The 26,476-nt window shown below is 45.5% G+C and overlaps 1 protein-coding gene across 6 annotated transcripts in view; it reads left to right on the top strand.

Annotated features, from left to right (window-relative positions):
* The window catches only part of PPP6R2 (protein phosphatase 6 regulatory subunit 2), an 81,908-nt gene that overhangs the window by 24,558 nt on the left and 30,874 nt on the right, over positions 1 to 26,476 (top strand). For all 6 annotated transcript variants that reach the window (XM_079936170.1, XM_079936171.1, XM_079936167.1 and 3 more), the window contains 2 exons: positions 16,643 to 16,885; positions 24,592 to 24,778. In XM_079936170.1, the coding sequence (XP_079792296.1) occupies positions 16,659 to 16,885; positions 24,592 to 24,778 (414 nt within the window). In that variant the 5' untranslated portion in view covers positions 16,643 to 16,658. The remainder of the gene's footprint in view (positions 1 to 16,642; positions 16,886 to 24,591; positions 24,779 to 26,476) is intronic.

Below are 26,476 nucleotides of genomic sequence, written 5' to 3'. Positions count from 1 at the left end.
TATTTTTCAATTAATTAACTTATTTTTGGTTGCATTGGGTCTTCGTTGCTGCGCACGGGCTTTCTCTAGTTGTGGTGAGCGGGGGCTACTCTTCGTTGTGGTGCGCAGGCTTCTCATTGTGGTGGCTTCTCTTGTTGCAGAGCACGGGCTCTAGGGTGCGCGGGTTTCAGTAGTTGTGGCACATGAGCTCAGTAGTTGTGGCTCGCGGGCTCTAGAGCGCAGGTTCAGTATTTGTGACACACGGGCTTAGCGGCTCCGCGGCATGTGGGATCTTCCCGGACCGGGGCTCGAACCCGTGTCTCCTGCACTGGCAGGCGGATTCTTAACCACTGCGCCACCAGGGAAGCCCATGAGTGTTTACTTCTTGTCTCAATTCTATTCCATCAATCTACATGTCGTTCCTTAGGCCTGTACCACATTGTATTGTTCACTGGAACTTCGTAGTAAATTTTGAAATCAGGAAGAATGAGTCCTCCAGCATTGTTCCTTTTCAAGATTGTTTTGTGTGTTCTGGACCACTTGCATTTCCATATGGATTTTAGGATCAGCTTGTCACTGATTTTTAAAAACTATCCTTGATATATTAATTACTATGCTTTATTGTTTGGGGAACACAGTCTGCAAGATAGTGGTCTTTTGGAGTCTGTTGAGGCTTCCTTTATTGGTTTAATATGTGGTTTATATTTTTAAATGTTACATGGTGTTTTCAAAAAGAATTTGTATTCTCTGTCCTTTGGGTGTAGAATTTTGTGTCTCTTTTATAGCTTGAGCTTATTAATATTATTCACCTTTTTAACATTGCAGCTGTAAGAAATAATACAGAGATATCCCTTGTACCCTTTGTCCAGTTTCCCTCAGTGGTAATATTTGGCAGAGTTATAGTAGAAAAATCACAACCAGGAATTGACATTGATACAGTCCGCTGATCTTACTCATACTTCCTGAGTTGTATTTGTATTGTGTGTGCAGGTGTTTAGTTCTATAGTTTGTCATCTGTGTGGCTGTGTATCCACCATCAAAGACAAAATGCTGAACAGTTCCAAAGCCACGAGGATTCTATTGTTGTGCTTTTACGACCACACTAATTTCCCTCTCTCCACCTACCTGCTTCTCATGCCACTAATTTGTCCTCTATTTCTAAAATTTTTCATTTCAAAAATGTTATATATAAATGGAATCATACAGTATGTAATCTTTGGGGATTGGCTTTTTTTAAAAAACAAAAAGTTTATTTATCTATTTTGGCTGTGCCGGGTCTTAGTTGTGACACAAGGGATCTTTGTTGCGGCATGTTTAGTTGAGGCAAGTGGGCTTCTTAGTTGCGGCATGCAGACTTCTTAGTTGCAGCATGTGGACTTCTCAGTTCCGGCGTGCATGCAGGATCTGGTTCCCTGACCAGGGATCAAGCCCATGCCCCCTGCATTGGGAGTGAGGAGTCTTACCCACTGGACCACGACGGAAGTCCCCAGGATTGGCTTTTTTTTGCTCAGCAATAATTCTCTAGAGCAGGGGTCTCCAAACCCCAGGCTGCGGACAGGTACTGGTCCATGGCATGTTAGGAACCGGGCCACACAGCAGGAGGTGAGCGGCAGCGGGCGAGTGAACGAAGCTTCATCTGCTGCTTCCCGCCGCTCCCCATTGCTCGCATTACTGCCTGAACCAACCCCCCCACAATCCGTGGAAAAATTGTCTTCCACGAAACTGGTTCCTGGTGCCAAAAAGGTTGGGGACTGCTGCCGTAGAGACTCATCTAAGTTGTTGCATGTATCAGTAGTTTGTTCCTTTTGGTTGCTGAGTCATATTCCATGGTATGGATGGACCACACTTTAGCGTTCATGTGTCAGGGACCATCTGGACCAATTCCAGTTTTTGACTTTTTATTTCTCTAGAATAAATGCCCAGGGCCAAGGCATTTTTCATATATGGATTTCTCTCAGTTGTTGCAATAAAGTTTATAGAAGTTGAACAATACTATAAAATGCCTCTGTCTTTGTGATGGTTATATATTCTTGTCCTATTGTCCCTTTTACTTGTTTATAACATTCTTTGCATCTCACTTTATCTTAACTTTTAGTTTGTCAGACGTAAAGATTGTGGCTCAAATTTATTTTGGTTCACATTTGCCTTGTGTATGTTTTTCAGTCTTTTCATTTCTACCTTTTTCAGTTTTTTTAAAGTGTGTCTTTTGTTGGATATTGTTTTTTAAAAATTAAATCTGAGAAAACTCTTTTGCATTGATTATCCCATATTCAGTTGTTGAAATTATTATTATATTAGTACTAATTTATTTTTTAAAATTTATTTTTATTGAAGTATAGTTGATTTACAGTGTTGTGTATTAGTACTAATTTCTCCATTTTATTTCACATTTTCATTTACTAATACTTTTGCTTTTATTTCTCCTTTCCTGTTTTCCGTTGGGTAGATTGTTTTGTTTTTGTTTTACGGCAGATTAAAATTACACATTCTAATTTTTTTGTGTGTGTGTGACCTCCCTGAACTTAAGATCTTTTGTCATGGGTATTTCTTCTTCTCTTTTTTTTTTTTAAAATATGTATTTATTTATTTATTTTGGCTGCGTTGTGTCTTAGTTGTGGCACACAGGCGCTTCATGGCGGCATGCGGGATCTTTAGTTGTGGCATGCTGACTTCTTAGTTGTGGCATGCGAACTCTTTTTTTTAATTTTAATAATGGTTATTTATTTATTTATTTTTGTCTGCGTTGGGTCTTTTGTTGCTGTGCGTGGGCTTTCTCTAGTTGCAGCGAGCAGGGGCTACTCTTCGTTGTGGTGCGTGGGCTTCTCATTGCGGTGACTTCTCTTGTTGCGGAGCATGGGCTCTAGGCACGCAGACTTCAGTGGTTGTGGGTGCATGGGCTTAGTTGCTCCGCAGCATGCGGGATCTTCCCGGACCAGGGCTCAAACCCATGTCCCCTGCATTGGCAGGCAGATTCTTAACCACTGTGCCACCAGGGCAGTTCCACATGCAAACTCTTAGTTGCATCATGCATGTGGAATCTAGTTCCCCAACCAGGGATCGAACCCAGGCTCCCTACATTGGGAGCGCGGAGTCTTACCTACTGGACCACCAGGAAAGTCCCAGGTATTTCTTCTCTGACTTTTCAAGCTTAACAGTATCTCCGCTTTCCTTCAATAAGACAACTACATTAGCATGCTCCTCTCCTGATTGACATGCCACAGAATTCTGACCTCCATTCTATTTTATTTAAAAATTTGATTAGTGATTTAAGGATATATTAGGATTCCTCATCACGTTACTAGATAACACAAAGCTTGTTAATAGCAGTAGAACAGGGATTCTGGATGGGAGTGGTAAGGTGGAGGTTTGCTGCCCCTGTGAGGAAAGCTGGTGGGATATGTGTGAAGACTGAGGTCAGGCTCCTGATGGAGAGGCGGAAGGGGGGCACTGGGCCAGGCTGTTTTTTGTTGATGTTACTGAAATCCTGTAGATTTTAAATTACAGATTATTTTATAATAAGCCTCTCCAATTTATGGATTCTTTCTGAATCTTGCACTTAGCTTCATAGCTTTTCATCAGTAATTATTTAGCCTTAATTATTTGTTCAACTGATTTCTTTCTCTCTGTCTGTTGTTGTATACAGTATGTTTTTTTTTTTGTTTTTTTTAATAAAGCTTTACTTTAAAAAAAAATTATTTATTTATTTTATTTTTGGCTGCGTTAGGTTTTCGTTCCTGCACACGGGCTTTCTCTAGTTGCAGTGAGCGGGGGCCACTTTTCCTTGCAGTGCGCGTGCTTCTCATTGCAGTGGCTTCTCTTGTCATGGAACACGGGCTCTAGGCGCGCGGGCTTCAGTAGTTGCAGGACGCGGGCTCAGTAGTTGTGGCTCACAGGCTGTAGAGCACAGGCTCAGTGGTTGTGGCACACGGGCTTAGTTGCTCCATGGCATGTGGGATCTTCCCGGACCAGGGCTCGAACCCGTGTCCCCTGCATTGGCAGGCGGATTCTTTTTTTGTTTGTTTGTTTTTGAACTATTGTTTATTTTCTGGTTTGAATAATGCAAAATGTTTTTATTTTAAAAAATGGGCAAATGCTAAGCAGACAGAACCCCATAGCGTGAAATACATTAGTACATCTAAAGACTGTATTAAATATCTCTTTAAAAGGAGAATCAGCCCCGAATGTATGTACTATATATATATCCTCAAAGCAAATTTTTTTGGAATTTAATTTTATTTATTTTTTTATACAGTAGGTTCTTAGTCATCCATTTTATACACATCAGTGTATACATGTCAATCCCAATTTCCCAATTCATCACACCACCACCACGACCACCCTGCCGCTTTCCCCCCTTGGTGTCCATACGTTTGTTCTCTACATCTGTGTCTCTGTTTCTGCCCTGCAGACTGGTTCATCTGTACCATTTTTCTAGGTTCCACATATATGCGTTAATATACAATATTTGTTTTTCTCTTTCTGACTTACTTCACTCTGTATGATAGTCTCTAGATTCATCCACGTCTCTACAAAGGACCCAGCTTCGTTCCTTTTTATGGCTGAGTAATATTCCATTGAATATATGTACCACATCTTCTATATCCATTCGTCTGTCGACGGGCATTTAGGTTGCTTCCGTGACCTGGCAATTGTAAATAGTGCTGCAGTGAACATTGGGGTGCATGTGTCTTTTTGAATTATGGTTTTCTCAGGGTATATGCCCAGTAGTGGGATTGCTGGGTCATATGGTAATTCTACTTTTAGTTTTTTAAGGAACCTCCATACTGTTCTCCAGAGCAGCTGTATCAGTTTACATTCCCACCAATAGCACAAGAGGGTTCCCTTTTCTCCACACCCTCTCCAGCATTGGTTGTTTGTAGATTTTCTGGTGATGCCCGTTCTAACTGGTGTGAGGTGATACCTTATTGTAGTTTCGATTTGCATTTCTCTAATAGTGATGTTGAGCAGCTTTTCATGTGCTTCTTAGCCATCTGTATGTCTTCTTTGGAGGACTGTCTATTTAGGTCTTCTGCCCATTTTTGTTTTTGGGTGTTTTTTGTTGTTTTTTTTTAAATTTATTTATTTTTGACTGAGTTGGGTCTTGGTTGCTGCGCGCGGGCTTTCTCTAGTTGCGGCGAGCGGGGACAACGATGCAGTGTGCAGCCTTCTCACTGTGGTGGCTTCTCTTGTTGCAGAGCATGGGCTCTAGAGCGCAGGCCCAGTAGTTGTGGTACACTGGCTTAGTTGTTCCGCAGCATGTGGGATCTTCCCGGACCAGGACTTGAACCTGTGTCCCCTGCATTGGAAGGTGGATTCTTAACTACTGTGCCGCCAGGGAAGTCCCTTCTGCCCATTTTTGGATTGGGTTGTTCGTTTTTTTAATATTGAGCTGCATGAGCTGTTTATATATTTTGGAGATTAATCCTTCGTCTGTTGATTCATTGGCAAATATTTTTTCCCATTCTGAGGGTTGTTTTTTCATCCTGTTTGTAGTTTCCTTTGCTTTGCAAAAGCTTTTAAGTTTCATTAGGTCCCATTTGTTTATTTTTGTTTTCATTTCCATTACTCTAGGAGGTGGATCAAAAAAGATCTTGCTGTGATTTATGTCAAAGAGTGTTCTTCCTGTGTTTTCCTTTAAGAGTTTTATACTGTCCAGTCTTACAGTTAGGTCTCTATTCCGTTTTGAGTTTATTTTTGTGTATGGTGTTAGGGAGTGTTCTAATTTCATTCTTTTACATGTAGCTGTCCAGTTTTCCCAGCACTACTTATTTTTTTTTTATTTTTTGCGGTACGTAGGCCTCTCACTGTTGTGGCCGCTCCCATTGCGGAGCACAGGCTCCGGACATGCAGGCTCAGCGGCCATGGCTCACGGGCCCAGCCGCTCCGCGGCATGTGGGATCTTCCCAGACCAGGGCACGAACCCATGTCCCCTGCATCGGCAGGCAGACTCTCAACCACTGAGCCGCCAGGGAAGCCCCCAGCACTACTTATTGAAGAGACTGTCTTTTCTCCATTGTATATCCTTTCCTCCTTTGTCGTAGGTTAGTTGACCATAGGTGCGTGGGTTTATCTCTGTTCCATTGATCTATATTTCTGTTTTTGTGCCAGTACCATATTGTCTTGATTACTGTAGCTTTGTAGTATAGTCTGAAGTAAGGGAGTCTGATTCCTCCAGCTCCGTTTTTTTCCCTCAAGACTGCTTTGGCTATTCAGGGTCTTTTGTGTCTCCATACGAATTTTAAGAATTTTTGTTCTAGTTATGTAAAAAATGCCATTGGTAATGTGATAGGGGTTGCATTGAATCTGTAGATTGCTTTGGGTAGTGTAGTCATTTTCACAATATTGATTCTTCCAATCCAAGAACATGATATATCTCTCCATCTGTTGGTATCATCTTTATTTTCTTTCATCAGTGTCGTATAGTTTTCTGCATACAGGTCTTTTGTCTCCCTAGGTAGGTTTATTCCTAGGTATTTTATTCTTTTTGTTGCAATGGTAAATGGGAGTGTTTCCTTAATTTCTCTTTCAGATTTTTCATCATTAGTGTATAGGAATGCAAGAGATTTCTGTGCATTAATTTCGTATCCTGCAACTTTACCAAATTCATTGATTAGCTCTAGTAGTTTTCTGGTGGCATCTGTAGGATTCTCTATGTAGAGTATCATGTCATCTGAAAACAGTGGCAGTTTTACTTCTTTTCCAATTTGTATTCCTTTTATTTCTTTTTCTTCTCTGATTGCCGTGGCTAGGACTTGCAAAAGTACGTTGAATAATAGTGGTGAGACTGGGCATGCTTCTCTGGTTTCTGATCTTAGAGGAAATGCTTTCGGTTTTTCACCATTGAGAATGATGTTTGCTGTGGGTTTGTCGTATATGGCCTTTATGATGTTGAGGTAGGTTCCCTCTTTGCCCTCTTTCTGGAGAGTTTTTTTTTCATAAATGGGCGTTAAATTTTGTCAAAAGCTTTTTCTGCATCTATTGAGATGATCATATGGTTTTTATTCTTCAATTTGTTATTATGGTGTATCACGTTGATTGATTTGCGTTATATATATATATTATATACGTTATATATAATATATATTATATATATATTATATATATTATAATATATATTATATATATTATATATATATTTTTAATATAAATTTATTTTTTCATTTATTTAATTTTTGGCTGCATTGGGTCTTCGCTGCTGCATGCGGGCTTTCTCTAGTTGCAGTGAGCGGGGCCTACTCTTTGTTGTGGTGCACAGGCTTCTCATTATGGTGGCTTCTCTTGTTGCAGAGCACAGGCTCTAGGCGCGCAGGCTTCAGTAGTTGTGGCTCACAGGCTCTAGAGCGCAGGCTCAGTAGTTGTGGCGCATGGTCTTAGTTGCTCTGCGGCATGTGGGATCTTCCCGGACCAGGGACTGAACCTGCGTCCTCTGCATTGGCAGGCATATACATAACCACTGCACCACCAGCGAAGTCCCTGTTGGAAGATTTTTAATCACAGTTTCAATTTCATTACTTGTGATTGGTCAGTTCCTATTTTCTGTTTCTTCCTGGTTCAGTCTTGGAAGGTTATACCTTTCTAAGAATTTGTTCGTTTCTTCCAGGTTGTCCATTTTATTGGCGTACAGTTGTTTGTAGTAATCTCTTATAATCCTTTGTATTTCTGCAGTGTCAGTTGTGATTTCTCCTTTTTCATTTCTAATTTTATTGATTTGAGTCCTCTCCCTCTTTTTCTTGATGAGTCTGGCTAATGGTTTATCAATTTTGTTTATCTTCTCAAAGAACCAGCTTTTAGTTTTATTGATCTTTGCTGTTGTTTTCTTTGTTTTTATTTCATTTATTTCTGCTCTGATCTTTATGATTTCTATCCTTCTGCTAACTTTGGGTTTTGTTTGTTCTTCTTTCTCTAGTTCCTTTAGGTGTAATGTTAGATTGTTTGAGATTTTTCTTGTTTTTTGAGGTAGGCTTGTATAGCTATAAACTTCCCTCTTAGAACTGCTTTTGCTTCATCCTGTAGGTTTTGGGTCGTTGTGTTTTCATTGTAATTTTTCTCTAGGTATTTTGTGATTTCCTTTTTGATTTTTTCAGTGATTTCTTGGTTATTCAGTAACGTATTGTTTAGCCTGCACGTGTTTGTGTTTTTTACATTTTTTTCCCTGTAATTCATTTCTAATCTATAATGTTGTGGTCAGAAAAGATGCTTGATATGATTTCAATTTTCTTAAATTTACTGAGGCTTGATTTGTGACCCAAGATGTGATCTATTGAGAATGTTCCGTTCACACTTGAGAAGAAAGTATAATCTGCGGTTTTTGGATGGGATGTCCTATAAATATCAATTAAATCTATCTGGTCTGTTGTGTCATTTAAAGCTTGTGTTTCCTTATTGATTTTCTGTTTGGATGATCTGTCCATTGGTGTAAGTGAGGTGTTAAAAAGTCCCCCACTATTCTTTTGTTACTGTCGATTTCCTCTTTTAGAGCTGTTAGCAATTGCCTTATGTATTGAGGTGCTCCTATGTTGGGTGCACATATATTTATAATTGTTATATCTTCTTCTTGGATTGATTCCTTGATCATTATGTAGTGTCCTTCCTTGTAACATTTTTTATTTTAAAGTCTATTTTATCTGATATGAGTATTGCTACTCCCGCTTTCTTTTGATTTCCATTTGCGTGGAATGTCTTTTTCCGTCCCCTCACTTTCAGTCTGAATGTGTCCCTGGGTCTGAAGTGAGTCTCTTTTAGACAGCATATATGTGGGTCTTGTTTTTGTATCCATTCAGCGAGCCTGTGTCTTTTGGTTGGAGCATTTAATCCATTCACGTTTAAGGTACTTATCGATATGTATGTTCCTTTTACCATTTTCTTAATTGTTTTGGGTTTGTTTTTGTAAGTCCTTTTCTTCTCTTGTGTTTCTCACTTAGAGAAGTTCCTTTAGCATTTGTTGTAGAGCTGATTTGGTGGTTCTGAATTCTCTTAGCTTTGCTTGTCTGTAAAGCTTTTGATTTCTCCATGGAATCTGAATGAGATCCTTGTCGGGTAGAGTGATCTTGGTTGTAGGTTCCTTCCTTTCATCACTTTAAGTATATCATGCCACTCCCTTCTGGCTTGTAGAGTTTCTGCTGAGAAATCAGCTGTTAACCTTATGGGAGTTCCCTTGTATGTGATTTGTCATTTTTCCCTTGCTGCTTTCAATAATTTTTCTTTGTCTTTAATTTTTGCCAGTTTGATTACTATGTGTCTCGGCGTGTTTCTCCTTGGGTTTATCCTGTATGGGACTCTCTGTGCTTCCTGGACCTGGGTGGCTATTTCCTTTCCCATGTTAGGGAAGTTTTTGACTAAAATCTCTTCAAATATTTTCTCGGGTCCTTTCTCTCTCTCTTCTCCTTCTGGGACCCTATAATGTGAATGTTGTTGCGTTTAACGTTGTCCCAGAGGTCTCCTAGGCTGTCTTCGTCTCTTTTCATTCGTTTTTCTTCATTCTGTTCTATGGCAGTGACTTCCACCATTCTGTCTTCCAGTTCACTTATCCATTTTTCTGCCTCAGTTATTCTGCTATCGAGTCCTTCTAGTGTATTTTTCATTTTAGTTATTGTGTTGTTCATTTGTTTGTTTGTTCTTTAATTTTTCTACATCTTTGTGAAACATTTCTTGCATCTTCTCGATCTTTGCCTCCATTCTTTTTCCGAGGTCCTGGATCATCTTCACTATCATTATTCTGAATTCTTTTTCTGGAAGGTTGCCTATCTCCACTTCATTTAGTTGTTTTTCTGGGGTTTTATCTTGTTCCTTCATCTGGTACATAGCCCTCTGCCTTTTCATCTTGTCTGTCTTTCTGTGAATGTGGTTTTTGTTCACAGTCTGCAGGATTGTAGTTCTTCTTGCTTCTGCTGTCTGCCCTCTGGTGGATGAAGCTATCTGAGAGGCTTATGCAAGTTTCCTGATGGGAGGGACTGGTGGTGGGTAGAGCTGGCTGTTGCTTTGGTCGGCAGAACTCATTAAAACTTTAATCCACTTGTCTGCTGATGGGTGGGGCTGGGTTCCCTCCCTGTTGGTTGTTTGGCCTGAGGCGACCCAACACTGGAGCCTACCTGGGCTCTTTCGTGGGGCTAATGGCAGACTCTGGGAGGTTTCACGCCAAGGAGTACTTCCCAGAACTTCTGCTGCCAGTGTCCTTGTCCTCACAGTGACACACAGCCACCCCCTGCGTCTGCAGGAGAACCTCTAACACTAGCAGGTAGGTCTGGTTCAGTCTCCTATGGGGTCACTGCTCCTTCCCCTGGGTCCCGAGGTGCACACTAGTTTGTGTGTGCCCTCCACTAGTGGAGTCTCTGTTTCCCCCAGTCCTGTCAAAGTCCTGCAGTCAAATCCCGCTAGGCTTCAAAGTCTGATTCTCTAGGAATTCCTCCTCCTGTTGCCGGACCCCCAGGTTGGGAAGCGTGACGTGGGGCTCAGAACCTTCACTCCAGTGGGTGGACTTCTGTGGTGTAAATGTTCTCCAGTTTGTGAGTCACCCACCAGCAGTTATGGGATTTGATTTTATTGTGATTGCGCCCCTGCTACCGTCTCATTGTGGCTTCTTCTTCGTCTTTGGATGTAGGGTATCTTTTTTGGTGAGTTCCAGTGTCTTCCTGTTGATGATTGTTCAGCAGTTAGTTGTGATTCTGGTGTTCTTGTAAGAGGGAGTGAGAGCACGTCCTTCTACTCTGCCATCTTGAACCAGTCTCCGGCAGGCGGACTCTTAACCACTGCACCACCAGGGAAGCCCTACAGTATGTTTTTTTTGTTTTGTTTTGTTTTTTTGCGGTACGCGGGCCTCTCACTGTTGTGGCCTCTCCTGTTGCAGAGCACAGGCTCTGGACGCGCAGGCTCTGCGGCCATGGCTCACGGGCCTAGCCGCTCCGTGGCCTGTGGGATCATCCTGGACCGGGGAACGAACCCGTGTCCCTTGCATCAGCAGGCGGACTCTCAACCACTGCACCACCAGGGAAGCCCCCTACAGTATGTTTTTTAAAAAGTAATATTGAGGGACTTCCCTGGCAGTCCAGTGGTTAATAAGACTCTGCGCTTCCATTGCAGAAGGCACGGGTTCAGTCCCTGGTGGGGGTACTAAGATCCCACATGCTGTGCGGCCAGAAAAAAAATTAATAATAATAATAATATTGAGGTGTAATTTATATACAATAAATGGACCCATTTTATATTTGTGGTTCTGTGTATTTTGACAAATATACCACCACAATCAAGATTTAGAGCATTTGCATCACCCCCAAAACTCCATCCTGTCACTCCCTCGTGCTGCAGCCCTTGATCCTAAGCAACCACTAGTCTCTTTGTCACCATGGGTTCATTTTGCTTTGTTTAAAATTGCATATAAATGGAATCTTATAGTTTTACTTTTTTGTGTCCAGCTTCTTTTACTTACCACGTTTATTAGATTCATCTGTGTTTACAGATGTGCTTGTTCCTTTTTGCTGAGTGTATTCCATTGTAGGTACACCATCCTTTGTTTATCCTTTCACCTGTTGATGGATATTTGAGCTGTTGCCAGTGTTTGACTATTATGAATAAGGCAGCTGTGAACATTCAATTACAAGGAGTCTTTGTTTAGATTTATGATTTCATTACTCTAGGGTAATACCTCGGACTGGAATTACTGGGTCACACGGTAAGTATGCTTAACTTTATAACAAGCTGGCGAAGTGTTTTCCATCGTGGTCGTGCCATTTTATGGTGCTACTCACAGTGTATGGGAGTTTCAGTTCAGCATCCTCATCAGCACATGGTATTGATAGCTTTTTAATTTCAGCCCTTCTAGTGGTACCTTATTGTGGTTCTGATTTGCATTTCCTCGATAACAGTGTTGATCATCTTTTCATGTGCTTATTGGCTATTTGTATATCTTCTTTTACGAAGTGTCTGTCCAAATTTTTTGTCCATTTTGTTTAGTTAAGTATTTTTTTTAATTATTGCTTTTTAAAAGCTCATTACACGTTCTTGATAAGAATGCTTTGTCAGAGATAGACAGCAAATACTTTTTTCCTGGTCTGTGACTTATCTGTTTATTTTCTTAATGGTATCATTCAAAATTGAAGTTTTCAGTTTTGATGAAATCCTGTTTATCAGTTTCTTTGTTTGTTTTTAATTTTTATTGGGCTATAGGGGATGGATTGGGAAATACCTCTGCAAGTTGTGCCCCGCTAGAGAAATGTCCCTTCTGATTTTCCTGGGAGGAGCTTTCGGAGCTTTTTCATTTTCTTGGAGCTGCTGCTCTTGCTGGCAGCAGCCTCTTCAGGTCCTCTTTTTCTTGGGGACACTCTTGTTTACTGGCTCTTCAGGGTCACTTACTGGTTCCTCTTTGGGGAAAGATTTCTTCCTTTTGGGAGGACTTCCACTGCCAGCTGTCTCTTCAGGATCACTACTACCCAGCTCCTCTGTGGAAGATTTCTTTTTCTTGGGTTTGGAGAAGGAGACAGATGGGTCTTCCATTCCATTCTCCTGAGGAGCCTCCTGGGGCTTTTGCTTTTGCCTCCTTTTGGGTCTTTCACTTGTCTCCTCACATTCCTCTGGGGTCTTACTGCTGTTCTCTGGAGATGCCAGGGCAATCGCAGCCAGCCGTTTGTTTTCCTTCTTCAAGCATTTCTTCTCCTGTTTCTCCAGCTTCCTAGTAATCCGGCAGCTGCTTCCTCTGCCTGAACTCCTCCTTCATGATATGCAGATTGTTTTGTGGAATCTCTCTAGTCTCACAGAAGGACAGCCACTCCTCAACTTGTTCTCGAAGCTTCTCCCCAAATACACTGGTGGGTACCTCAGAGAAGCAATCAGATTGTGAGGCAATACTGCATTTGCTTGCCAGGTATTAGGAGATGTGGCCAATGAAGGTAGAGTGGAAAATGAGTCCATATTTTGGGGTGTTACCCCTTGTCTTCAGGGCTCTGGAAACTTGATCCCTTTGCTGGGCCCAGAGAATCCCTCAGACACCAGGACTGGCTGTTTATAAGATTTTTTTTTTTTAATTTGTCTTTTCTTGTATCTTATGTACCGCAAATTCACAAATCTTATTTTTAATTAAATTAATTAATTTATCTTTTTTTTTTGTGGCTACGTCGGGTCTTAGTTGTGGCACGTGGGATCTTCGTTGAGGCATGCGGGATCTTTCAATTTTTATTTATTTATTTATGACTGTGTTGGGTCTTCGTTTCTGTGCTAGGGCTTTCTCTAGTTGTGGCAAGCGGGGGCCACTCTTCATCGCGGTGCGCGGCCTCTCACTATCACCGCCTCTCTTGTTGTGGAGCACAGGCTGCAGACGCGCAGGCTCAGTAATTGTGGCTCACGGGCCTAGCTGCTCTGCGGCAAGTGGGATCTTCCCAGACCAGGGCTCGAACTCATGTCCCCTGCATTGGCAGGCAGATTCTCAACCACTGTGCCACCAGGGAAGCCCGGGATCTTTCATTGAGGTGCGCGAACCCAATAGTTGTGACGCGTGGGCTTAGTTGCCCCGTGGCATGTGGGATCTTAGTTCCCCGACCAGGGATCGACCCTGTGTCCCCTGCATTGGAAGGTGGGTTCTTTACCCCTGGACTGCCAGGGAAGTCCCCCCACATATTTTTTTCTTAAGTTTTCTTCTAAAAATTTTAGTGTCAGCTTTTATGGTTAAGCCTGTGATCCGTGTATGATGTGAGGTAAGGGTTGAGGTCGTTTTACATATAGATATTCAGTTTTTCAGAATCATTTGTTGAAAAGGATTATACTTTCCCCATCAAACTGCTTTAGTACATTTATTGAAAGTCAGTTGACCATATATGTATTCATCTGTTTCTGGACTTCTCTACTTTGTTCTGTTGAACCACTAGAACCACACTGTCTTGATTAATCTCACCTTACAGTAAGTCTTGAAATAGGTGGTGTTAGCACTCCAAGTTTGTTCTTCCTTTTCAAAATTGCTTTGGCTATTCTAGGTCTTTTTCCATATATATTTTAGTATCAAGTTGTCAATTTCTGTTTTTAAAAATCTGCTAGGATTTATTTGGGGTTGCATTGAATCAGTAGACCAGTTTAATGAAAACTGACATCTTAACAATATTGCATTTTCTCATCCATGAACATAGTATATCTCTCCATTTATTTAAGTCTTCTTTAATTTCTCTCAGCAGCGTTTCATAGTTTTCAATGTGCAGATCTTTTTTTAAAAATAAATTTATTTATTTATTTTTGGCTGTGTTGGGTCTTTGTTTCTGTGCTTGGGATTTTTCTAGTTGTGGTGAGTGAGGGCCACTCTTTGTTGTTGCATGGGGGCTTCTCACTGTGGTGGCTTCTCTTGTTGCGGCGCATGGGTTCTAGAGGTGTGCGGGCTTTAGTAGTTGTGGCATGCAGGCTAAGTAGTTGTGGCTTGCGGGCTCTAGAGCACAGGCTCAGTAGTTGTGGCACACGGGCTTCGTTGCTCCACGGCATGTGGGATCTTCCCAAACCAGGTATTGAACTCACGTCCCCTGCATTGGCAGGCAGATTCTTAACCAGTGCGCCACCAGGAAAGTCCCTCAGTGTGCAGATCTTGCGCATATTTTATTAAATTATCCTGAAGTAGTTCATGTTTTTGAATGTTGTTAGCAGAAGTTAAATATTTTTTATTTACCAATTTTTATTGCTGGTATATAGAGATACAATTACTTTTTGGATATTGACCTTGTAACTGGTAAGCTAGCTGTTCACTGTCATTAATTCTTGTAGCTCTTTTCCGTATAGATTTCTTAGGCATTTCTGCTTACACAATCATATTATTTGTTAGTAAAGAAAATTTTACTTATTCTTTTTCAATCTGTATGTGTTTTATTTCTTTTTCTTGTCTTATAGTACTACCTGGGAGCTTCGCTACAATCTTGAATATAAGTGCTTAGAGTTTGTTGTTCCAATCTTAGGAGGAAAGCATTCAGTCTTTTCACCATTAAGTGTGCTGATAGCTGTAGGTTTTTTAGTAGATACCCTTTATCAGGTTCAGGAAGTTCCCTTCTATTCCTCATTTATTGAGAGTGTCATGAGTGTCCTCATTTATTGAGAGTGTCATGTTGTATTTTTTTCAAATTACTCAAACCCAACCATATTACATGTAAATGATCTAAATATTTTAATTAAAAGGCAGAGAATAACAGACAGAATAACAAAGCAAGATCTTATCAATCAGTCTTTGCTGTTTAAAAAGAAACACTTTATTTTTTTATTTTTTTTAATTAAGAACTTTATTGAAGTATCATTGACAAATAAAAATTGTACATATTTAAGGTGTACAACATGATGCTTTGATATATATATACATCATGAAATAATTACCACCATTAAGCTACTTAGCATACTGTCTTGATTTTCATTCTATTTGTCTGGCTATTCTTAGTCTGTATTCTTTGCTCACGACCACTATTAGGCCTTAAAATATTTTAGCTTCACAGATACTATTTTCTTCTCATCCTATATCTTTTCTCTACAATCTCATGGCTTCATTTATTCTCTGTGGCTTCATTTATTTCTCCACCTCAAACTGTTTCCCTGAGTTTACCATGCATACATCCAATTGCCTACATGCCATATTTTCTTAGATCTTTCAAATGAATATCAAGCTTGTGTACAAAGTCAAAGAAGTTAATGATTTTCACTGCAAACATGTGAATGATGCCTTGTGAAATTGTGCAATGCAGTGATCTTTTAAGATTCCTATATCTGTGAACGTCTCCAGCTATGTATGCAGTCAAGAACCAAAATTAATCCTTGACCTTTTTTCTCCCACATCCAGTTAGTCATTGAGTTCTGCCCCTGTATCATATATTTACATAGCTCTCTATACCTGTTGTACCTAAAATTTTAAATACTCTATAACTGATTATATATTTGCGTGATTATATAATCATTACGAAACTCCCGTAGTAGGCTGAATTTTCCATGAAGTCATAGACTGTATTTGTTTTGCTCACTGTTATAACCCCTGTATATAATGCAGTTCTGGCTTTAGGTGCTAAATACGTGCTTTTCAATGAAGTAACAAAGCATATGAGTAAAATTAAATATTTTATAAAATATTGTCTCAAATCTTTTTTAGAATTATGTGACTCTTTTGAGGATCATACTTTTTTTTAAATTGAATTTTATTTATTTTTTTATGTCCCCTGGGTGTGTGGGGGCCCACAGAGGAGGAGGGCTCCAGGGGGTCAGCCTGCAGGTCACAGGAGTGCTCCTGAGAGCCCTTTGCCATCTCTAGGAGTTGGCCGCCCAGGAGGGGCAGTGTCTCCTCAATCAGAAAGTTTTTTAAAGATGTCAAAACATAATATACAGAAAACTAAAAATATATATGGTACGGAGACGTCTGGGGAGAGATGCCCAGTGTTCACTGAGGAGGGGCTGGACTCTGGGGAGGAGGGTTGTGAGCCTCGCTGTTTGGGTGGAGGGGCATCCCCCGTCGGACATGTGGGCGACTGGCATGTGTTGGCCTCAGAGCCCAGGGGCTAGTGGCGGGAGCCCTGGGGGCCCCCACGGGAGGACAGGAAGCTGAGCTGTCCTGCTGTACATGGGGGAGTGCACCCTGCAGCCCAGGCCCCCTTGTGGGTGGACTTCGGGACCTGGGTGCGGGGGTTGCTGAGGCGGGTTCGCACCTGGTGGCAGTGACCCTCTTGTCTGCTCGCAGCTCTGTGGCCGTCACCATGTTCTGGAAGTTTGACTTGAGCACCACGTCCCACGTCGACAAGCTGCTGGATAAGGAGGACGTGACGCTGCGAGAGTTAATGGATGAAGATGACATCTTGCAGGAGTGCAAGGCCCAGAACCGGAAGCTGCTGGACTTCCTGTGCAGGCAGCAGAGCATGGAGGAGCTGGTGAGCCTCGTCACACAGGACCCGGCCCTGGGCGTGGAAGAGAAGGTCCGCTTCAAGTACGTACCGCGGTGCTGGGTGGCCTGGCGCTGGGCAGCGTGCAGGGTGGCAGCGGGCAGGGCTTGAGGACGGTCAGAGCCGGGCTTTCTGACAGCGTGGCTGACCGTAAACGTTTGCCCCGCCTGACATGCGAGAAGGCCCCTCCGGTGGGCTTTGCTTCTGTGATGTTGAAGATTTGGGGATCTCCTGTGTGTGATTCCTCACTCTGGATCATAGCGAGCTGCACCGTGTTGGAGTGTTTTGGGTGAATATGTGCTGAAGGAAGGCTGAGCTCTGACAGGCCGATGGGTGCAGCCTTAGCCTGACTGGTGAAACAGCCAGTCCCCAGAGACAGGCGGCATCTGACTGCTCGACCGTGGGGTCTTGGGCCTGGAGGACATATTTTGTGTCATTAGTGATCCTGACCGTTCTCAGAGTTTTTCCTAAAATGTTCCATTCAACAGTCCGCTGGGATGTTAGGGGACAACAAAAGGGACAGGGCAAGGACTTAGGACAAGGGTTGGAGTGAGGACAGAGTGTGAATGGGTGGGGCCTCAGGTGACAGGAAGGACAGCAGAGCTGGCCTCTGGCTCTGAGGGTGCCTCTCTGGGCCCGAGCAGGCTCTGGGAAGCGGGGGAGCTGGGGCTAGTGATGCAGAGGGATTCAGGGCAGACAGGGTGCCCTCAGCTGCGCACGTGTCCCACAGGGAGTTGGCGTGTGGTGGTAAAGTCTTAGTTGGGAAACTACGGCCTGAGGTCAGATTCTGTTTTTGTGAGGCCTGCAAGCTGAGAATGGTTTTACATTTTTAAATGGAAAAAATAGAAAAATAATAATATCACATGAAAATGACAAAATTCACATTTCCTTGTCCGTCATTTTCACTGGAAAGCCTTGTTGGACACATCCATGACCCGTTGGCCATGACAACATAGGCGTTCTAAAATATTGACTCTCTGGCCCTTTACTTTTTACAGAAAGTCTTTGATGACTTAGGAGGCAAGTAAAGAAGGACGGGGTGATGGGGAGTAGTGCTGCAGTCGTGGTGGTCCACCGCGCCCCTCTGACAGGGAGGCAGCCGGCGCTGGAAGAGGAGAGCTCTGCAAAGAGGCGGGGGCTTGCTTGTTGGGGAGCCAGGGGATTGGGGCCATGGTGATCACCTGTGATAGATCAGAGGCCATCGTCCCTGAGATGTGCCTGGTCAGCGCCTCTTATCTCAGCATCGCCATTAGTGGGCCCCATTCCTTTCACTCTCTCACTCCCAAATGTGTCCTGTTGCTGACCCGTCGAGGGTCTCCCTGTCTGGAGGGTGTTGGTGACAGTGTGACGGGGAGAAGGGCTGGGGCAGCATGTTGTGGTTCTGGGTAGAGGGGTCCCAGCGTGGCATCAGTGAGCCAGGAGAGCTTTATAGTCAGAGTTTGGGAGAGGTTAGCAGTGGGTGAGTACAAACAAAGCAAACAAGGCAGTGAGAATACCTTTAACTCTGAGGGAAGGATGCATGTAAGTAAGCAAATAGAACAGTGTTTGCATGTTCATACAGAGGGCCACACTGGACATGGATTTAACTAATTGTGGTATAATTTTATAGAGAGAGGGGGAAAGGGCAGTGGGGCGGCAGGGCAGGGTGGCGTGAGGTGTGCGAGCTACATCTTCACCTTCCACCATAGGAGGTCAATTTGTAATACCTAAAATTGCTAGATGAAGAAGTGTACTTGTATTTTATTTGGAAACATGGATGTCAGTAATACAGAAAATGCCAGGAGACTGTGGTGACTGTCTCAGGAGTGGGATGTGGGAGTGGGAAAGGAGGGGGGCTGCCCTTCCTCACGAGCCCTGTCATACAGAGTCTTAAAAGCATTTGTGTGTATCACCTGTTTTTGGTTTTTGTTTTGTTTTTTTTAATATTTATTTATTTACGTGGCTGCTCTGAGTCTTAGTTGTGGCACACAGGATCTAGTTCCCTGACCAGGGATTGAACCCAGGCCCCCTGCATTGGGAGCGTGGAGTCTTAACCACTGGGCCACCAGGGAAGTCCCCATATCACCTGTTAAAAAAAGTAAAAAGCCTTTAATTTAAAAAGTAATTTTAGGGCTTCCCTGGTGGCACAGTGGTTGAGAGTCCGCCTGCCGATGCAGGGGACACGGGTTCGTGCCCCAGTCCGGGAGGATCCCACATGCCGCAGAGTGGCTGGGCGCTTGAGCCATGGCCGCTGAGCCTGCACGTCCGGAGCCTGTGCTCCGCAACGGGAGAGGCCACAGCAGTGAGAGGCCCGCATACCGCAAATAAATAAATAAATAAATAAATAAAATAAAAGGTAATTTTAAAATTAACTTGCTTTTATTAAAAATTTATTTGCTTTTAATTAAAATTAAATCAAAACGTCCTTTTTGAGAAGAGGAATAGGCTGGGTAGATGGATGAGGTAGTAGCTGAAGGAAGAAGTGGAGTCAAGATCATTTTTTTAAAGATGCGAAAGATACAGATAGGCCCTGTTTCAGGCTTTGAGCCGTAGGTCTCCGTCGAGCTGCTCAGCTCAGCCCTCGGAGCGTGTGGCAGCAGCAGGTGACACAGCGGAGAGTGCGGAGCCAGTGCCTGCGCTGCTCTGCCTCTGGATGGCCGCCCCAGGCCACCTGGGCAGGGCGACAGCACCTCCTCCAGCCGCCTTTGTGCCTCTGCAGCCCAGCTGCTGTGGCTTCACCCTCGTGGCTGCAGGCTGGTTACGGAGAGACCCTTCCCGAGAGCAGGGAGTGTGCCCGAGCCACACGGGTCCAGAGGAGCTGCCCTGAGTGGTTAGCTGTTCTGCTAAAGCCAGAAGCTGCTCCATGCAGGTGAGACCTCTGTGGAGCAGCCCTGGGCCGGGAGCTGGCCACCTGGTCCAGCCTGAGAACCCTGAGGATGCTTCTGGCCTCTTTCTTGAGATTCCTGTGCACTTTGCAGAGTGCTGGACCATTTGAGAAATAAGACAGAAAAGCCAGCAGATGGACTCCAAGTTACCACTTCTGTTCCTCATGCTGGTGGTGTGGGGGGATGTTTTAGCTCTGAGTGGAGGGCTTCCTCTTTCCAAATCAGAGTTAGAACTGCTCACCCAGCGGGAAGCAGGGCTGGGTCAGGGCAGGACCCCAGGAAGGACCCCACCCCCACCCCCACCAAATAACCCTGCCTGCCACACTTAGGGGCAGAGCAGAGAGGACAGCTGAGCCCAGTTGCCCAGCTGAGCCCCTGGGGAGCAGCAGGGCAGGGCCCAGAGGGAGGCGTGAAGCGGGGGAGAGGGAATGAATCCCTGCCGTTACGGTTCCTGGACTCTCCCATCCTCGCTCTGATAATTCCTGAGTCCACCTTCCGTGCTCCAGGATTTCGTCTTCCTCTTTTTTGTCTCCTTCCCCTGGCAAATCCTATTCTCTGGCAGCTTCCTGAGGAGGTCTGCATGGGGTTGGGGCGCAGCCTGAGTGCATCGTTCTCTTTCCTGCTGGCTCTAAGCTCCCTCTGGTTTCCAGTCAGACTGGACATGCATCTCGTGAAATTTTGAAGACTCCATAGGTGTCTTCGTCAACTGAAAGAAAAAAAAACGCACAGCCTAAAAGCTGAGAATAATGTTTTATTTGGCGGAATTTCTAAGGCTTCAAGCCCTGGAGACAGGACTCTCAGCTCGCTCTGAGGGACAGCTCTAAAGAGTGAGGGAGGGGCCAGGATATATAGGAATTTTTGCAACAAAGACCAGGTAGTCGGGACTTCAAAAGCTTACTGTTCGTTAAAGAAAACCAGACATCTTAAGTTAATTTAGCACTTTTCTGTGTATGGAAAGATGCAAGGGTCTGGGCTCGGGACTTCCCTGGTTGGTGGTGCAGTGGTTAGGAATCTGCCTGCCAATGCAGGGGACACTGGTTTGAGCCCTGGTCCGGGAAGATCCCACATGCCGCGAAGCAACTAAGCCCGTGCGCCACAACTACTGAGCCTGCACTCTAGAGCCCGCAAGCCACAACTACTGAGCCTGCACGCCTAGAGCCCATGCTCCGCGACAAGAGAAGCCACCACAATGAGAAGCCCGCGCACCGCAACGAAGAGTAGCCCCTGCTCGCTGCAACTAGAGAAAGCCTGTGCGCGGCAACGAAGACCCAACGCAGCCAAAAAAAAAAAGGAGTCTGGGCTCACTGAAATCATTCCTTTGGTCTGCACCTCAGCTGTCTAGGGCCAGGATCCTGTGCTTTTCCCATCCTTGAGGGTGGCTGCTGTGGCTGAGCTGCTTTTCTCTCTCCCGGGTTCTCTCAGGGCTCACGGGGCAGGGCGGCCGGGAGGCTCTAGTGGCTTGATGGCTGCAGCACCCTTTGTTTACTGACAGGGCAGCAGCATTTTTCGTTCACATCTTCTAGTTCCTAGTTCCAGCCCTGCTGCTGACGCGTCTGATGCCACAGGTGTGCAGCTTTCCTTAGGGGCATTTTAGGGCCTTTTCTAATCCTGTTGCTCTGGAATTTCCCAGTAATGTAACTTTATCCCCTGGGTTAAGGTAGGGGAATCTCAGAAGCAGGACCAATCATCCAGGAGAGTTTTATAGTCAAAGAGTTTGGGAGAAATTAGTAGTAAATAAGTATAAAACTAAGCAAACAAAACAAGGAGGAGGGGCTGGGAGTCTCACTGCGCTGACCCTCCACCTGCCTGGTGGACGCCGTCTCCATCCAGGCCTCTCTGAGTGCTACAGAGCGCAAGTGTGTGTGCCCAAAGCACAGTGAGGCCAGACAAACCGAAACGCCAGAGTTTGGAGCCCAGAAAGGTTTTTTATTGCAGGGACCTGCAGGGAGAATGGTGATTCATGCTCAAAACCCCCAAACTTGGGCTTCCCTGGGGGCGCAGTGGTTGAGAGTCCGCCTGCCGATGCAGGGGACACGGGTTCGTGCCCCGGTCCGGGAAGATCCCACATGCCGCGGAGGGGCTGGGCCCGTGAGCCACGGCCGCTGAGCCTGCGCGTCCGGAGCCTGTGCTCCGCAACGGGAGAGACCACAGCAGTGAGAGGTCCGCGTACCGCAAACAAACAAACAAACAAAAAACACCCCAAACTCCCCGATTTCAGGGGAGAAGTTTTATAGGGAAAATTTGGGGTGAGGGCTGCGGAGTATGTGGCTGTCTTCTCGTTGGCTGGCAGTCAGGTAATAGAGCAGATGCTCCAGGGATCTTGGGCTCAGCCTGAAGTTACTGTCCTCCTGGATGGAGGCCTTGGTTCTGCTGAAGGGCTCACAGATACTGTTATGTGTATCCCTCGAGGAGGAACCAGGACCTGCACCATTGGTTCTTGGCTGCCCCTCCCTTGTTTCTTCAGCCCTCCCTTCCCTGATTAGTAACTGTTTGAACCTGCCCTTTGGAACGTGCGGAATGTCAGGGAGGCTGAATGAAGCCTATTTCCTACCAACAAGAAATAGTGGACACAGAAAGGCTTTCACGCCCTGGAGGGCTCCACAGGGTCCTTCTGGGTTTCTTGAGCTGTGTGTCTGGTTGCCCACCCTCCTCCCCCAGGACCCTGAGACACAGACCTGCCTCATGCGCCTGGCCTGCTTCCCTGGCCGCCCACCCTCTAGGTTCATTCCGCGGAGTTTCTACCTCTCTTGTCTTTTCTTCCTTGCATTATGGCCACAAACCTCTATGTTCCGTCTGCCGTGTTTAACTGGGATGGCTATTTCCTGCATAAATTATATAAATTATTAGAGCAGTACCTGTTTTTCTGAGGAGTAATTATAAAATACTGATAGAGATCTCAGTCCCTCCACCTAGATGCAACCTTGTCTAAGTACAGCAGCGCCTTGTGGCTCAGCTTGCCACACACGTGCACAATTCGTGTGTGTGCGCGTGCGCACACGCAGAGACTGGATGGGAGCCTTTCCGTGTGCTCTGGAAAAGCTTCTGTGCCTTTCTCTGGGGCATGCTTCTCCCTTGTTGCTTGGTGAGTCTTGTCTTGTTGTTTGGAGTCTGGTGGGCACCTCTCCGCCCGTGTCCTGTGGGGCCTCGTGCCGGCCTTGGGTGCTGCACTCCGAGCAGGCTCTCTGGCCTCTGCCCCTTGCGGCCCTGCACTGTCTGCTGTGCTGGTCACTGTGGGCCACGTCCACGGTACGGAGCTGCCCCATCTCATCCTCGCCTCGACCCCATGAGCTGGGCGCTGGCCACACCTCGTCTGGGCCCCTCTGTGTGGATCGGGCGTTCGCTCATACCCGGCTGCCCGCTTGGCTTCAGAAGGCCCTCTTCTCTGGGTGACGGGGAGCACCCACCCCACAGCCAGGCTGAGCTCCTGTCCCCTGCCCTCCATGCTGGGCCGGCCGCCAGGCCCTAGCTGACCGCAGTGACCACCTGGGGTTAGGCCCTTGCTGGGGCCGTGTGGGTGGCTACCAGGAGCCGTAGGGTCACAGTGGCTGACCTTGACCCCGGGCTTACTGTGCGCCAGACGCTGCTACTCTGCTTTATACGCAGCCTCGTGGGGAAGGCGGACACTCAGACCTACATGTTCAGAGAAAGCAGCCTAGACACAGAAGCGTTAGGTAAGGTGCCTGAGGCTGCACAGCATGTCCCGTGTAGCTTGGTGCCAGGTGTGCTCCAGGGCAGTCAGCCCCACAGGATGCTCCCGCCAGGTTCCTGCCTGCTCTGGCCCTGGGCACCCTCACCTGTGTTCCCAGATGTGCTGAGTGTGGCACCAGGCATTGTCACTGCACTGCTATGGTGGGCTCTGTCCTGGATGCAGCAGGACATTGGGTAGGCCTGTCCCAGGACCACAGCAGTGACCCCATGTCTGTCAGAGGGTCAGGCAGGGAGCATAGTGGTATGGGATTACACGTAATGGGATCAGGATTATTTTGTGTCTGATCTTTTTTTTTTTAAAGTAAATAAATGTATTCATTTATTTATTTATTATTTTTGGCTGCATTGGGTCTTAGTTGCTGCGCGTGGGCTTTCTTTAGTTGCGGCGAGCGGGGACTACTCTTCGTTGCGGTGCGTGGGCTTCTCATTGCGGTGGCTTCTCTTGTTGCCGAGCACGGGCTCTAGGTGCGTGGGCTTCAGTAGTTGTGGCACGTGGGCTCTAGAGCGCAGGCCCAGTAGTTGTGGCGCATGGGCTTAGTTGCTCTGCGGCATGTGGGATCTTCCCGGACCAGGGCTCGAACCAGTGTCCCCTGCATTGGCAGGTGGATTCTTAATCACTGCGCCACCAGGGAAGCCCCTGTCTGATCATTTTTATCAAATGAATAGTACATCGTTTACATATATTGGTATATCTTAATAATAATTTGCCTGCATAACACTTCAGAACTGGTACTGCATTGTAAACTGCTGATGAAGCATCTCTTCAGTGTGGGAACAAGCTAGATCTGTGCTTGTTGACATGTGGGGTCAGGAAAGGCTTGGAGAGGGGAGGACGAACCTGATGGAGGTGAGAGACATGGCAGGTGAGTAGGAGGGCAGAGGAGAAGCCAAAAGATTAGGAAAGGTTCCGTAGAGAATGGAAATAGAGTCAGAAAATGTAGGATGTCAGAGTTTAGGGTATGAGGAGCCAGAAAAAGGTATGATAAAAACATTGAGGTTCTAGTAGTCAAAAATGCCGGTTGGTCACAGAATAATCACATTTTTATTCTGTTCCAAGGTCTAGCCATGTTTGGTTTCTGCCTGTGGATCTGCTTCCTAAGAGGCAGATCATTCAAGTAGCTTCCTGAGCAGTGGGGAAGTCTCATTCACCTCCAGTTGCTTGCACTGTGCCCCTTCAGGTACCCAAACACAGCCTGTGAGCTGCTGACGTGTGACGTGCCGCAGATCAGTGACAGGCTGGGAGGGGACGAGACTTTGCTCAACCTTCTTTACGACTTCTTGAACCGTGAGCCGCCTCTCAATCCTCTCCTCGCCAGTTTTTTCAGCAAGACCATTGGCAGTCTCATCGCAAGAAGAACTGCACAGGTACTCCTCTGCCAAGCCCGCGAGACGTGGGAGGGAGGCGTGGCTGACGCCGTCGCATCTTGCCCTCAGCCACTGCTGTGTGACCTGTGCATCAGGCTGTGGGGGGCAGGCTTCTGACTGTCCTGTGGGACACACGTGGAGCTGTGTGGGCTGCTGCTGTGGGAGCTGGGATTTGATTAAGAAAGTGGCTTCCCAAGAGAGACTTCCTCTGGCCGGCTCTGAAATAAGCAGCACCTCTGCCACCCCTGGGAGCTGCACAGGGCCCCAAACTAGGCCAGCTCGTCCTGTCACTGACCAGTCGTGGGTGAGAGATCCAGGACATACCTGCATCATGGCAGGACATTAGGGTGTCTGCTGCTGCATCTGTGTGGGTGGCAGGTGCCTGTATGTCTAGGGCACTTATTGTTTCAAAGCAAATTAGAGGAAATGCCTAGGACTTCCCTGGCCATCCAGCGGTTAGTATTTCGTGCTTCCACTGCAGGAGGTAGGGGTTTGATCCCTGGTCGGGGAACTAAGATCCCACAAGCCGCGTGGTGCAGCCAAAAAAAGAAAAAAGAAAAAAGTAATTGCCTAGTAATATTTTTCTGTAAAGCAGGGAGTGAACTCGTTTCATTCAGCTGGAGCGTGGGCCTCCTGGAGGCCACATTTGCTCCACGGTTGTTCCGGCCTTGCATCTGCCCTGGTGTGCTTCAGCACTGCACACCGTAGATGGCACAGGAGGGCCATGAGGTTTGCTGGCGCCTGTGCCTGTTACCTGCTTCAGGAGGCGGCCTTGTCAGTCTTTCACCTTTATCCCTGCTCGCCATCCCCCAGGCACTATTTCAAAACAAACCCCAGACGGCTTGTCGTTTCTTTTGTCAATATTTCAGTGTGTATCTCTAAAACATAAGGACTTCCTTTTCTCCAGGCATTGCGCCACGTGGTAACTAGGATGTACGTGTGGTCAGCTTGAATGGCTGAAGTGAGAGTGGTTGAGCCAGTTTGCAGTCCCAGCAGCAGAGCATGACAGTTCCTGCTCTTCCACTTCCTCTCCAGCCCTGACTAATATTATCAGTCGGTTTATCTTATCTCTTCTGATGGTGTATATAACAGCATTGTGCTTTTAGTTTGCATCTCCCTGGTGACTAGTGAGGATGAGAACCTTTTCATGTATTAGTTGGCCATTTAGATACTTTTTGTGTGAAGTCTCTTGCCCATTTTCTATCAGGCTGTCTCTTCTTTTTTTCATTTGTAGGAATTCTATTTCGTGGATACAAGTCCTTTGTTGATTTTTTTTGGGGGGTGGGGGGCGGTGTGCCACGTAGCTTGCGGGATCTTAGTTCCCTGACCCGGTATTGAACCCACGCCCTCGGTAGTGAAAGCCAAGAGTCCCACCCACTGGACTGCCAGGGAATTCCCCCTTTGTTGATTTTGCGTTGCAAACATCTTTTCCCACTCTGCTTGCTGGGTTTGGTTTTGTTTTTTACTCTCTTAATGGTATATTTTAATGAGCAGAGAGCCTGATTTTCATATAGTCCAAGTCATAACTCTTTTTATTTGTTTGTTTTTTTTTGTTGTTGTTGTTTTGTTAAGAAACTTCTGCTGACTTCGAAATCATAAAGATAATTCTCTTACTACTCTTCTGTGTTATCTTTTAGAAGCTTTATTGTTTTACCTTCATATTCCTACCTACAGTCCACCTGGAATTGATTCTTGTAA

This window comes from Stenella coeruleoalba, assembly GCF_951394435.1.
Source record: "Stenella coeruleoalba genome assembly, chromosome: 11".
Lineage (NCBI taxonomy): Eukaryota > Metazoa > Chordata > Mammalia > Artiodactyla > Delphinidae > Stenella > Stenella coeruleoalba.
The sequence above is the reverse complement of the archived record's forward strand: the minus strand, read 5'-3'. Positions and strand labels throughout refer to the sequence as shown.